Source organism: Phoca vitulina, unplaced genomic scaffold, assembly GCF_004348235.1.
Source record: "Phoca vitulina isolate PV1807 unplaced genomic scaffold, GSC_HSeal_1.0 scaffold7, whole genome shotgun sequence".
Lineage (NCBI taxonomy): Eukaryota > Metazoa > Chordata > Mammalia > Carnivora > Phocidae > Phoca > Phoca vitulina.
Genome location: NW_022589710.1, coordinates 35,383,711 through 35,396,041, shown reverse-complemented (window position 1 = coordinate 35,396,041; position 12,331 = coordinate 35,383,711). Strand labels below are relative to the sequence as shown.

General features: G+C 46.3%; 1 protein-coding gene across 1 annotated transcript in view; it reads right to left on the bottom strand.

The window, feature by feature from the left end:
• RHOJ (ras homolog family member J) overlaps positions 1-12,331 on the bottom strand; it is a 78,699-nt gene that overhangs the window by 19,730 nt on the left and 46,638 nt on the right. Inside the window, exon 2 of the mRNA XM_032405268.1 lies at positions 9,739-9,797. Coding sequence (XP_032261159.1) covers positions 9,739-9,797 — 59 coding nt within the window. The remainder of the gene's footprint in view (positions 1-9,738; positions 9,798-12,331) is intronic.

The window sequence follows — 12,331 nt, the reverse complement described above, 5'->3', positions numbered from 1 at the left end:
CCCCCCGCCGAGCAGGGAGCCCGATGCGGGACTCGATCCCGGGACTCCAGGATCATGACCTGAGCCGAAGGCAGTCGCTTAACCGACTGAGCCACCCAGGCGCCCCAGCAAGTACCTTTTGTATGTGAAGTGTTTCAGGAGGTTCCAAGGTAAATCTGCTATCTCAATATAACATTTTATATGTTCATCAAATTTAGTAACACATAAGCCAAAAGTAGTTTTATGTGTGTGTATACTGACCCTGTGTAAGTATATACCATGTACACATACATGTCTGCACACACCACAATTGACGTACCGGTCATACACACCATGCATTCTTCATATAGGCACACGCACTGTGTCCGTGCACACGCTATCCACACACAGGGCAACGAAACCTGTATGTCCACACTGACCACATACATAGACATGGGCAACATATCAATTCATTTTTCAGGCTCTTGACTAATCTTCCTAACATTTAAAAAAATGATAAAACCCATATATGTTCATTGCAAAAATTCAAACATCACCTAGAGTAATACAGAAGAAGTGAAAGCTTGTTTTCACCCTCTGTGTGATCTCTACTAGTTTTTCCTCTCTTTCCAGAGGGAGCCGTGATTTAAGAGTATCCTTCCAAATTTTATATATTTATTTACAGATATAATAGACATGTATTTAGTTTAAAAAAGATAAATTGATTGTATAGTTCATATTGTTGTGCCACTTGATTTTTTTAAACTTGCTATGTCATGGATATTTAAAGATATCAACTTTGCTATCTTTCTAATGACTCTCAGGATGTCTTTATAAAAAGGGAGGACATATGTACATGAACACATGTGACTGGAAGGAAGTCCCTGGTGGGTGGGCATGAGCTGATTTACTGTTGAGCTACTCTAAGTACCCAGCCCGCAGGGACTCAGCACACGAGGCTGCAGCTATTGCCACTGCTAATCCTACTAAAATCTAAGCAAAGTTTTTTATTTTTATTTTTATTTATTTATTTATTTTTAAAGATTTTATTTATTTATTTGACACACACAGAGAGAGAGAGAGGAATCACAAGTAGGCAGAGTGGCAGGGAGCGGCAGAGGGAGAAGCAGGCTCCCCGCTGAGCAAGGGGCCCGATGTGGGGCTCGATCCCAGGACCCTGGGATCATGCCCTGAGCCGAAGGCAGATGCTTAACGACTGAGCCACCCAGGCGCCCCTAAGCAAAGGTTTTTAATTATCTAAACAAAATCAGTATAAGATGGCAAGGATGCTGAAAAATCCTAAGTCCTAAAAAGTAAACTAAAAGAATAAAAAAATCAGTTATAGTGGCTCATTGATCATATTTCTATTAAGCCAATAATCGGAGTTGGGGGCACTGCTGAATAAACGCTGGTCATACTGGGCTGTTGGGCTGGGCCTACAGGTTACTTATCAGCTAAATTGTTCCCTGTGTGTGTGTGTGTGTGTGTGTGTGTGTGTGTGGTGCTGGTGGTGACAAGGCAGTGGGGAAGTGGACAGCTCATTTCTTGTCACTATCCCCTCCTCTTTATACAAGAACCCTGTAACCAAGCCTTCTTGCCCACGGTCTCTGCACTGCTCTCCGTTCTCTCTGGGGCTTTCCCTTAGGGAGCAGCTGTGAGACTGACAAGCTAAGAACTCTCCTTCCCAGGCCATAACTTACAGCTGTTCATGATACCACCTGCCCTCTGCCACTTCATCCTCCCATCTGGATTGTGATAAATGGAGCAGGGACCATGCTGTTTTTTTCCTCATGCCCTAGTTATACTCCGTCCACAGCACACATTCCATAAATGCCGCTCACAGATTGGGGCAGTGACCTGCAAATGAACACATGGCTTTCTGTTGGTCATTTATGGCAGAGTTTTCATTAGAATCACCAGGGGAACTTTTAAGTCCATCCTGACACCCTGCTAGCCAACTACCTGCCTCTCTCCCCACACTCCAGACCCAATTAAATCAGTTTTTGGAGAGTGGGCCGGGGTATCGGGGCATTCTGGTATCATGGGCTTGGAATTGACGTGGAATTGAGAATAACTGATTTGCATCATCCTTATCTTCATCATCACTGAGGTTGCATCAAGGGCTTAGCATGAAGGGTCAGGCCTTGTTTCAGGCACTTACATTCATTACCTTGTTGAATCTTCACCATAGCACTGGAGAGATGGTAGCATCCACATCTTTATTTCATAGAAGAGGAAGTTAAGTTTTAGAGAAGTTCGATAATGATCTATTAAATACTGGGATGGGCTATTTAGCCCAAATCCAGCTGCAGCTCTTAATTGTGAGAACATTATTTGCTTCATCTCAGAACTTTAAGTGACAGATTAAGCATTTTTTTTTTTTTTTTGGAAAATTCAGTTATCTGGGAATCTTAATACAAATGCTTAACCCAGGAATCTAAGAAATGTTGGACCTTCCAGGTTTAGTATCTATTTCATGGCCTGCAATTGCTAGTAATTACCACCAGATGGCAGCAGACACTGCATATTTAAAACCTCAAAGCCAAAAACCAAAAACTGCACAATCAGACGTGTCACAACTAAATAAGGTAGGAACAAATAACTAGTGGTCTGAAAGGATCATGTTTATTTTATTTCTATACCCAGAAGCTATCAAAGCAATTCTGCTTCCATTCTGGAAGAGTTAGGAAGACCACGAGTTGCTGTGGGGGCCTGTAGGTGGAGTGTGAGAGGAGCTTGGGTTTTTGATCATTTACTCCTGGCAGGGTAGCCAGCGCCCTCCAGCTGAGCGACTTGCGACTTTGTCCTTCACTGGGCTTTATCTTGCTCCGTATTCTGGATACCTCTTCCGTAGAAGCCTTAGTTCTGCTGTGTAACTCCATTCAGAAAGATGGATTAATTGTCTCCTGCACTGTTAAAGATGCTATATGAAGCCTAGAATGTGAATAAGAATTGACTCTCCACTTGGGGGAAAGAAAATGAAAATATAGAAAGAACTCAGTTTATTTGGAAGTGAGGCAGGCCAAGTTTCTCTTGCTCTTTGTTAGCTCTGTGATAAGGTAGAATATTTATTTGACTGGATCAGAAAAGCACAGAGCAGGACAGGAAGAGGTTTTGGAGATCGGTTAGTGCAGGAGCTCCCCAAGTGTGGTCCCCACCTGGCAGCCTTGGCCTGGGAGTGTGTAAGGAATGCACATTCTCAGGCCCTTCCCTGCCCTCCTGCGGCTGCGGCCCTGGGAAGGGGGGGCACCGTCTGTGTTGGAAGCTCTCCAGGTGACCGTGCTGCAATGCAAATGTCACAACTACAGGTTACTGTTCTTCCTGGTCCCCTCAGCTGATTTCATAGTTGAAGAAGCCAGACTCTAGACAGACTGCGCGATTTATTCAGGACCACAGAGCAAACACACCTCTACAGAAGGCTCGCATGTGGGCTGGCAGGGCTCCTGTCGCCCCCCTTAGCCGCAGGCTGCAGTGATGACACGTGGCAGGGGCTTCCGAATGTATAAGGGGAAGCGTCCTCTTGAGAGTGAGGGCTGGGCGGTGGAAGGTTGGGGGGGGACTGAATTTGTACCAGCTGATACGGTTTCCCAAACAGGGCACATTTTGAGCCTAGGTCGGATGACCACAGGTGGAGATGCTGTAAAGGAGCTATGAGAAATGGAGAATTCGTCTAGCTGGCAGTTGAGGCCCCTTACAATGTTGAGACTGGGAATGGAAGACCGGGGCTGAATGTTTCTAGAGGAGACAGTGTGTCAATCTAAAATTGAGACTTGAGTGGGGTTTGGAGGGCTAAAATGGACAAGGGGTTGGGGGGGTGGCTTCAGGGGATAGGGAGGGAGCTGGGGCAAGGTAGGCTTTTGAGTACTTTCCACTAACTTTACCCCGAAGGCAGGAGACTGGTTTGAAGGCAGATCCTGTGCTCTAGGATGACTGTTGGCCACTATGAAGAAAGAACAGTTCATGGGCAGCCTCGTCAGATGGCCACACGCCTTCCACATATGCTTGGAATAGCCAGAGCGTAGTGGTCCAGGTGGTGAGGAAGTGAAACGATTCAACCAATCCTTCTCAGACTTTAGGCACCCCTGAATCTTGTTAATGTGTGGCTTCTCATTCAGCAGCAGGGCTGGGATGAAGCCTGAGAATTTATTTCTAACAAGTTTCCAGGTGATGCTGAGCAACTTGCGACTTTGTCCTTCACTGGGCTTTATCTTGCTCCGTATTCTGGATACCTCTTCCGTAGGTATCCAGAGGAAGATACCTCTTCCTCAACCGATCTTGTCACTTTGAGTGACAAGGAGAGTTGCATTGAGACTACCCCTCCCCCAAATCCCAAGCCCACCCCAGCCCCTACCCACAATCATTTGGAAATAGAATTCTGCTTCCAAGTCCTCTTGGGTTTAGTGACATTTATCCTAGATTTTAGCATAAGTCTCATTTTCGTCTTCCCCCATAAGTACACTCATATCTGTCAGGCTTGGTTTGGAAAATGTGAATAATAGCCAGAGGGTGGGAGTGTAGCATAGTGCTTAAAAGCGTGGGCCAGGGAGACACATTCTCTAGGTTCAGATCCCAGCACTGCCTGGTGACTCCTGTGTGACATTGTGTAAGTTCTCTTGGCCTGTTTTTTTATCTGTAAAATGAAGTTGATAGTAGTGTTTGCCCCATAAGGTTGTTTGAGAATAAAGTGCATTCGTATGTGTCGACCACTTAGAGCACTGTCTTGAATGTAGTAAGTTCTCTAGTGGTCAAGAATCCATCCCCGTGAACAACAGCTTCAGTGTCCCCGCCCTCAGTGGATACCAGGGCTGAGTCTGAAATTCACTTTCTCTAAACTGACTAGTAACAAGACCCACGTACTTGCATATTCTAATTACACCTCTGAACCAGATGTCCCTACAGCTCAGTTTTTTTTTTTTTTAATAATTTGAGAAGTAAGATTGTGTCCTAAGGTTACTTTTACCGGTAACTTGTCGTGTTGCAAACTTCTTCCTAATCTCCAAATTGCACACCTCTAAAACCACACTAAGATACCTATGAGCAAGAAAAGTTGAGTTGCTCATTGGGAAAAACATTTGTTTTGAGGTGTTAGGCAAACTTTCCATGGAGGGTTGATGCCAGGTTCTGTGCTCCAGATGGCCCCATGGGGTCAGCCAATGGCCAAAGGGAAGGCTCATGTCCTTCCAAGTGGACCCTGGGTTGCCATGAGTGAACCCCAGTGGTACTTGCCTCGCATGCCTCGTCAAGCTCTTGGGGGCAGAGGCGCTTCCGGAATCAGGGCAGGTGAAGACACGCGGTGTGCAGTCCCGGCTGAGGGCGGCATGTGGCTGATATGGCCTTTCTACTCCCACACTTCCCTGGTCACTGGTGACAGCTGAGCTGCTGGGGGCTGTGGCTTTGCAGTGACGGACACCATTCCATGCTTGCCAACATACAGATAGTCCCCCATCCTGTGGGGCTTGTGTGCAGAGAACCCCGGGGGTTCATGCTGCTGAGATACCCAGCTCCTGACACCAGGAGGTCCCTATTCTTCCCTGATGGGGCCGCCAACACCACTTTTGCAAATGTGGCCTTTGAGCCATGTCTATCCTGGAGTTGGGCCTGAGGGGCCACGATCTGAGTAGGGCTTCACCTACATGGCTCGTGTAGCTGAGGGCTCACTGACAGGAGGAGGCAAGATGTCTCTTGCCATGGCAGGCTCCGTTCTAGGTGGCTGGGAGCAGGATGGGAGGTTGCCTGGCTCTGAGCCATGACCTGGGACAGACATGTCCCCCAGTTTGGCATTCCTCGGTTGGCGAACGCCCAGGCTTCACTGCAGCGTCCCCACCCCAGCATCCTGTTCTCTGCTTGGTCTCTGATGACGCACTCGAAACACACTGGCTTGCAAGTACGTCATGGAAAAGTCAGCTCTGGGACTCTTTGTAGCTGAGCCAAAGATCTGAACTCTAGAAATCCCTTTCAGAACCTTTGAGTAATACACTCCCAGGGGCCTGTGCCGTACAGCATGACTTGGCACAACCTCAGTAGATTTGGCATCCAGGCCCGGCCTTACTACCTCTCCAGTGTGAGCTGAGGGGTCACGTGCAGAGTCAGCCTGCAAAAACTCCCTCACCCCATTGCCTTAACTTAATGTTTGGAATTCTACCTAATAGATGAACCAGAGTTCTGAAGACTCTCTGTTTTCAAAGGATTCTACTCCAAGTCCCAATATTCCTTTGTTTCAGGGATTTGGGGAGGGAGCTCATTAAACAGAGGGAACACAAGCAGGGGGAGAGGGAGAGGGAGAAGCAGGCTTCCCGTGGAGCAGGGAGCCCGATGCGGGGCTCGATCCCAGGACCCTGGGATCGTGACCTGAGCCGAAGGCAGATGTTTAAGGACTGAGCCACCCAGGAGCCCCCATGTGACTTCATTCTAAATTGTCTTTAGCAAATGCTTGGTGGGCTTCTGAAGGGCCAGGAGCATATCTATGGAGGGGGGGCTGGTGGGGCCACAGTGGTATGACTAGGTATGGCCACGTGGACAGAGCCAGGTTAAAGCATTTTGTCTAGCACTGACTTTGAGGGTAGAAATACCGAGTTCCAATCACTTTACTTTTCAGAACATGTGCCTCTTGAGGTTGTTTTCATCAACTCTGACCCACAGTTAGCTCAAGACAAAGAGGAGGGACACTACTTCCCGGTTTATTCATGTCAGAAAATCTAATTATTCCCAGCAAGATAGCATTCTGGAGTTGGTTTCAGACTTATTTCTTTTTTGTGGTTCAGAGATTAATCAGTTGGTTTTGAGATCACCTCTCTTTCTTAGTAACTCTGGCCATATGAGTATTTTTGAATTAGTTGAATGTTCCTTAACCTTGTGACCTCAGTGACGTTTGCTGAAATATAACTGAGGACAGTGGATGATCCTGCCTGAGGCAGGCAATGGGTATTTTGGGATCATGGTTCTAAGTTAAATGTGTCACAAAGCGTTATTGGCAGAGGTGTGGAACCAGGGGAATCAACTCAGGTAAGGGGTATTTTCTGCTGCATCCTCCTAATGTTAGAGCCATGCTTTGATCACCAGAGACTTCTAGAGTAGTGCTTCACATATGGATCATGTGGGGATCTTCCTAAAATGAATTTTCAGATTCAGTAGGCTGGAGTCTGAGAATCTGCATTCCTAACAAGCTCCCTGGTGATGTTGATGTTGTGGTGGACCACCACTTTGAGTGGCAAGGTTCCGGAACAGTGATTCTTTTTTTTTTTTCCCCAGCACTGGGCTTGAACTCATGACCCTACGATCAAGACCGGGGCTGAGACCAAGAGCCAGACGCTTAACCGACTGAGCCACCCAGGCGCCCCAGAAGTGTTTCTTAAAATATGGTGTGCAGACTAGCAGCCAAGACACCAGGAAGCCTGTTAGAAATGCAAATCCTTGGGCCCCATTCCAGACCTGTAGAATCAGAAATTCTGAAAGTGGGGCCCAGGGGCTGGGTTTTAACAGGACCTGCATGTGATTCTGATGTCTGCTCAAGTTTGAGAACCACCACTATTGTACAAAATAAATTACATGTCACCCTTTAGGTGGTAACACACTCCAATATTTAATAATCCTTTGCTGCTGGAAGGTTTCCCCTTGGGTCTGGCCTCAAATCATTTTAATTACTCCAGGTCTTTTAGGCCTTCTTGAAGTAGTCTGTTAAAGTCCTGATCATAGAATTTTAGGCCCAGAAGGAATCTTAAGATGTGTTCTGATTCCTTTTCCCCAAGCTGCATGCCCCTCCATGAACCTTGTCCACTTTTGAGCTTTCAAAGTAGCTGGTGGAAAGCATTAGAGTACAAGTTGAGTTGAATATTTATAACCCACTTGTTGTGATAGTTTGTCAGTGCCCATCACTTCTTCTGTGTCAGGTTTGGATCATTCTATTTTCTTCAATTTGGAGTTTAAGGATATTTTTATACTGCTTTAGAGCTTCAAGTCTTATACTAGTGTTATTTAAATTTTTTTTCTAAAATGGACAGTAGTGGGAAAGAATAATTAAACTCTATAGGAGCTTTTAAACAGTTATATTGGATTTGAAATTAAACAGAAGCTTAGGGAGTTTGTTCTGAGGACAATGAATGGGTAGAAGCTAACAATTGTCATGGATTGATATAGAAGAGGGGAGCACTGGATGGGCGTGAGGGGCACAGGGAGCTTTTTAGAAGGTGAGGGAAACAGAGAGGTTTCAGAGCCAGGCAATAATCCTTGCTGTACTGAACTTTTCCAACTAGATTGTATTCATAAACTCTGACTATGGGGATGAAAGGTGTAAACTCTCTCTCTTCCAGGCTGTGAGATTCTGATGAATGGGGACACTCTAATGACTATATGACTGAATGAAAGTAGGCAAATTCAGTCCAAAAAACAGTGTACCTCTATTGCTGGAAGGCTTTCTGGTGGGGGGGGGCAGTCAAGTAGTGGGTGCATGGAGGCCTTTGTACCTTAACCCAGAGGAGCTGAACCAAATTTCTGATTTAGGCATTTGGAACATCATTTCCTAATTGTGTGTCTTGATATCGATGTGAGAAGTCTCCTCCACTCCCCAGTTCCTGAGAGTAGCTGGCTAAAACAACCATCTGCAAATGAAGGGTAACTGACTAATTCTTAGAAGTCTTGAGTCTGGTGCAAGATTTTCCAGGTTCCCCACTGTCCAGGCCTATCCTACATCAGCCTCTGATGTCCCACAGGCATTTATACATGGTCCTTGCAAATACATACAGAAACCCCCAAAGGAATTCCATTTATTATTATTTTTCCTAGTACAGAGTTTTCAAGTTGAGCAAAAAGACATATCTCCAGATAATTGTGAACAAAAGGCCCAGACAAATGCATAACCACAAAGAGCAATGACCAGGAAACACACAGTGGGAAAGAGCATGGTCAATGTTCACTCCAAAGGACTTAAGATGTATGAACAACCCGCTGACTTTGACCTAAATAAATGACCCAATGGTAACAAAACTCTACCAAAGAAATTGGGCCACAGCCATCAGTTGCTTAACCCATGAATTTGTAATATTAGAAACTTTTCATAGTGGAGTGTGGGGTGCGAGGAAAGAAAGATGAGGTGGCATTTTTACCCAAGTAGGGCATGTGCTAACTGATAAGTGTTGAGGGTTCTTTCTAGTCTACGGCCTTACATTACTGGGTGGCCACGTTCTCCAACTTGAAGACACATCTCTGACACAGTGAGGATATTTCAAGAAGCTTAGAGAATTTAGAGTCAACCTCCAGTTATTCAGGGCTCAACCCTCACTTTTGGAAACCATTCAGGATCCTGGCTTTTCTTCTTTCCAATACTTAATCCATCTCCCTCCCACCCCCACCCACCTCCCCATCTCTTTTTGGACCTTTCCAGGGCTTATTAGGCAATTCAAATAAAGGCTGGGCAAAGTATATAATGTGAACAAAAAATAATGGGTGAAAGTAAAATTTATAAAATTGACTCATTCATTCCGAATTCAAAATTGGTGTGGGTAGGAAGAAATTGAGGCTCTTGGCCAAATATGTTATTTTGGTTATTGATAGTCATCAACCAATGAATGAATCGTTATTTGCCCATCAACACTTTGAGTAATGATTTGGTTTTTTTGTAATTATACGTGTTAAGATATTAAGAATGTACCACTGGTTGTCATTTAGATAGACAATAAATTTGTCCCAAGTGATCAGAAGAGGTAATATCTGTTCCCATATGCCTAGCCACATGGATCATTCTCCCCACTCCCAAACCCTTAATGAATCAAAACAGCAAAACGTTACCTGTCCCGCGGTGTCATATAGTCCGAGCAAGTGTTGCTTGCCTCCCACTGTCACAGTAACTAGGGGAGAAGAGAAGAGGAGAGTCCATAAGTGCAAGCTTTTATCAGGAGGCTTCACATTTCTCCATGACAACCTCTTCCTGGGCAGTAAGAAGCATATGCCTCATTGTGTATATTCTAAACCAAGGTGACAGCGTGATTTCCAAATGAAAGGCCACCTTGGCCTGCAGTGGGAGCAGATGGGCTCAGCCAAGTCCACATTTCTCAACCAAGATGAATATTATTTGTCCCACGAGGGCACTCTGTAGGCTACTCATGGATCCCTATTAGGCCCTCGAATACCAAGCTCTTGAAAGGAAAAGGATGCTGGACCCTTTCTTGGTTCAGTTATTTTTTTCTTTTGTTCCGTTGGAGCCACCTTTCAGGATAGAGAACTGTGTGAACAGCTTCTCTGCTCCAAATCTCTCTGCTTTGGTCTGTCTCTGAAATGTTAATAAAACCATAAAAACCAAGAATAGTAACCCACCTACATATTTTATAGTCTATAAGGCAAAGCTAATAATGAAACAAGAAGGGCTTAATATTTATTTTTATTTTTATTTTTTAAGATTTTATTTATTTATTTGAGAGAGAGAGAATGAGAGACAGAGAGCATGAGAGGGAAGGGGGTCAGAGGGAGAAGCAGATCCCCCCGCTGAGCAGGGAGCCCGATGTGGGACTCGATTCTGGGACTCCAGGATCATGACCTGAGCCGAAGGCAGTCGCTTAACCAACTGAGCCACCCAGGCGCCCAAGGCTTAATATTTATTTTTAAAAAGTTTTTTTTGTTGTTGTTGTTTTTAAATTAAATAGTACAGTGCTTTAGCCCACCTGATTTATCACAATATTGAATGTTAGGTGCAGGAGGAGATGTTGTCCGGGTTTGCTTTCATAGACCTAAAGGGTGTGCATAGGGTGGAAAGTTGACAGTTTGATTTACCCAGCAGGCTTACTGCCTCGCCCAGCAATTGTGTCCAAAAGGAAGAAGTAATGGAGGGGTATGGACCACTCTGTACATGTCTGGAAATGAAATAAAGTCTCATCTTGAAACTAAACTGAGATGGATCACATGGAATGCAAAATCCTCATGGCGAATGGAAACAGTGAATTTAAACACCCCCCCCCCATTTAATCTCTTTTTAGAAAAAGGAAGTAAAATGTGAGGGAGAATGTGATTTTTTTTTTCCCCTACTTGATCAAAAAATGTGCAAATGCAGTGTAAAGATGATTTTTGTTTCCTCCAACCATTAGCTGTGCAGGAGAGAAAGATCTACCGGGTAGTAACCTTTGTCACCAGCTCTCTGCACACACCCACTGCCCCATTCTCCAGCCTGTTGCTCAGAGTTGCTGATTCAGGACTGATTGGACTTTTATTTGTTTTCAGGTTCCTGGGCTACATGTAGGCTAAGTACCTCTCAATGGCTCATTCTCTGAAAAGCACTTGTTTAAAAGCGCTGTGTCCCTAGACACCAGGAACAATGTTTCTAATCTGCCCAGGTCAACAGGTGTGCAGCTTGATAATGTGGCTGCCGCCTCTCACCCAGAGGAGCTTTCAAATGTGTATGTTGACGTGGTGAGCGCAGCTCCATGCAACGCTGGGCACGATGCTGACAGAAGGGCTTCCAAACATTTTGATTCCCTTTCATGTCAGGCAAGCAACGGGAATGAAGGTGAGAACGTGTGGCCCCAAGTTTGGTCCTGTTCCATCTTCCTCTCCCTGCATGCTTGGAGCGCGGTCAGATGTTCCTGAAATCTGCCAAAGTGGTTTCTTTAATGACCAATTCACTACCTAGTCATGGGTCAGGAATGAAGGGAAGAAATCCAACCATTACAACATGGAATTTCCTGCCTCTGGTGAGCCCAGGACAGGCGGGTCGGGGGCGGCTGTTCTGGAGACCCTCCTGGAGCGTCCCAGGACCTACAGGCCCAGGGCCATCAGATGCCTGGTCATCCTCACGGCCCATGTGGACACTGCAGATGTTCCTCAGCAATGACTCTGACCTTTGTCGCAGGAGGGCTGTGGGCTCTTCCCTCTGGCCCGTTTCCCTTCCGGCCCCAGCTTTGGATGCAGGGAATTGCACCGGCCCGAGGGAGTGCCAGCCCAGTGAGGCGGCGGGGCAGGAGAGACTCCGGGCAGAGTTTTCCCTTCTGTCTGTCCTTCCCTGACTCCAGGGTTTATGGGGTTCCTGGACTGCGCTCAGCGTTGGGAGTAGAAAGACCAGCTAGAATTCCTCCTGTCCTGGAGGGTGGGGAGGAGGGGTTCACCCGCAAGGCTGGGCACAGCGCCACGTAGTAAACACCATGCCTGGCCAGCACGGAGGGCGGTGGGAGCACACAGTAGGGCCATTGCTGTATTACTGTGTGTGTGCGCATGAGTGTGGGTGCCGGTGGGGGTGGGAACACGCACGGCGTGTGCGCGCACGCACACACGCGTGCACACACGCACGCACGCGCGCACACCCGCTCTGTGGAACTTCATCAGAGAAGGCTTTCTGGAGGACAGGTGTAAGGCGCGTCCCAGGGATGGCCGTGAGTTACTCAGGGTGCCCTGGGGG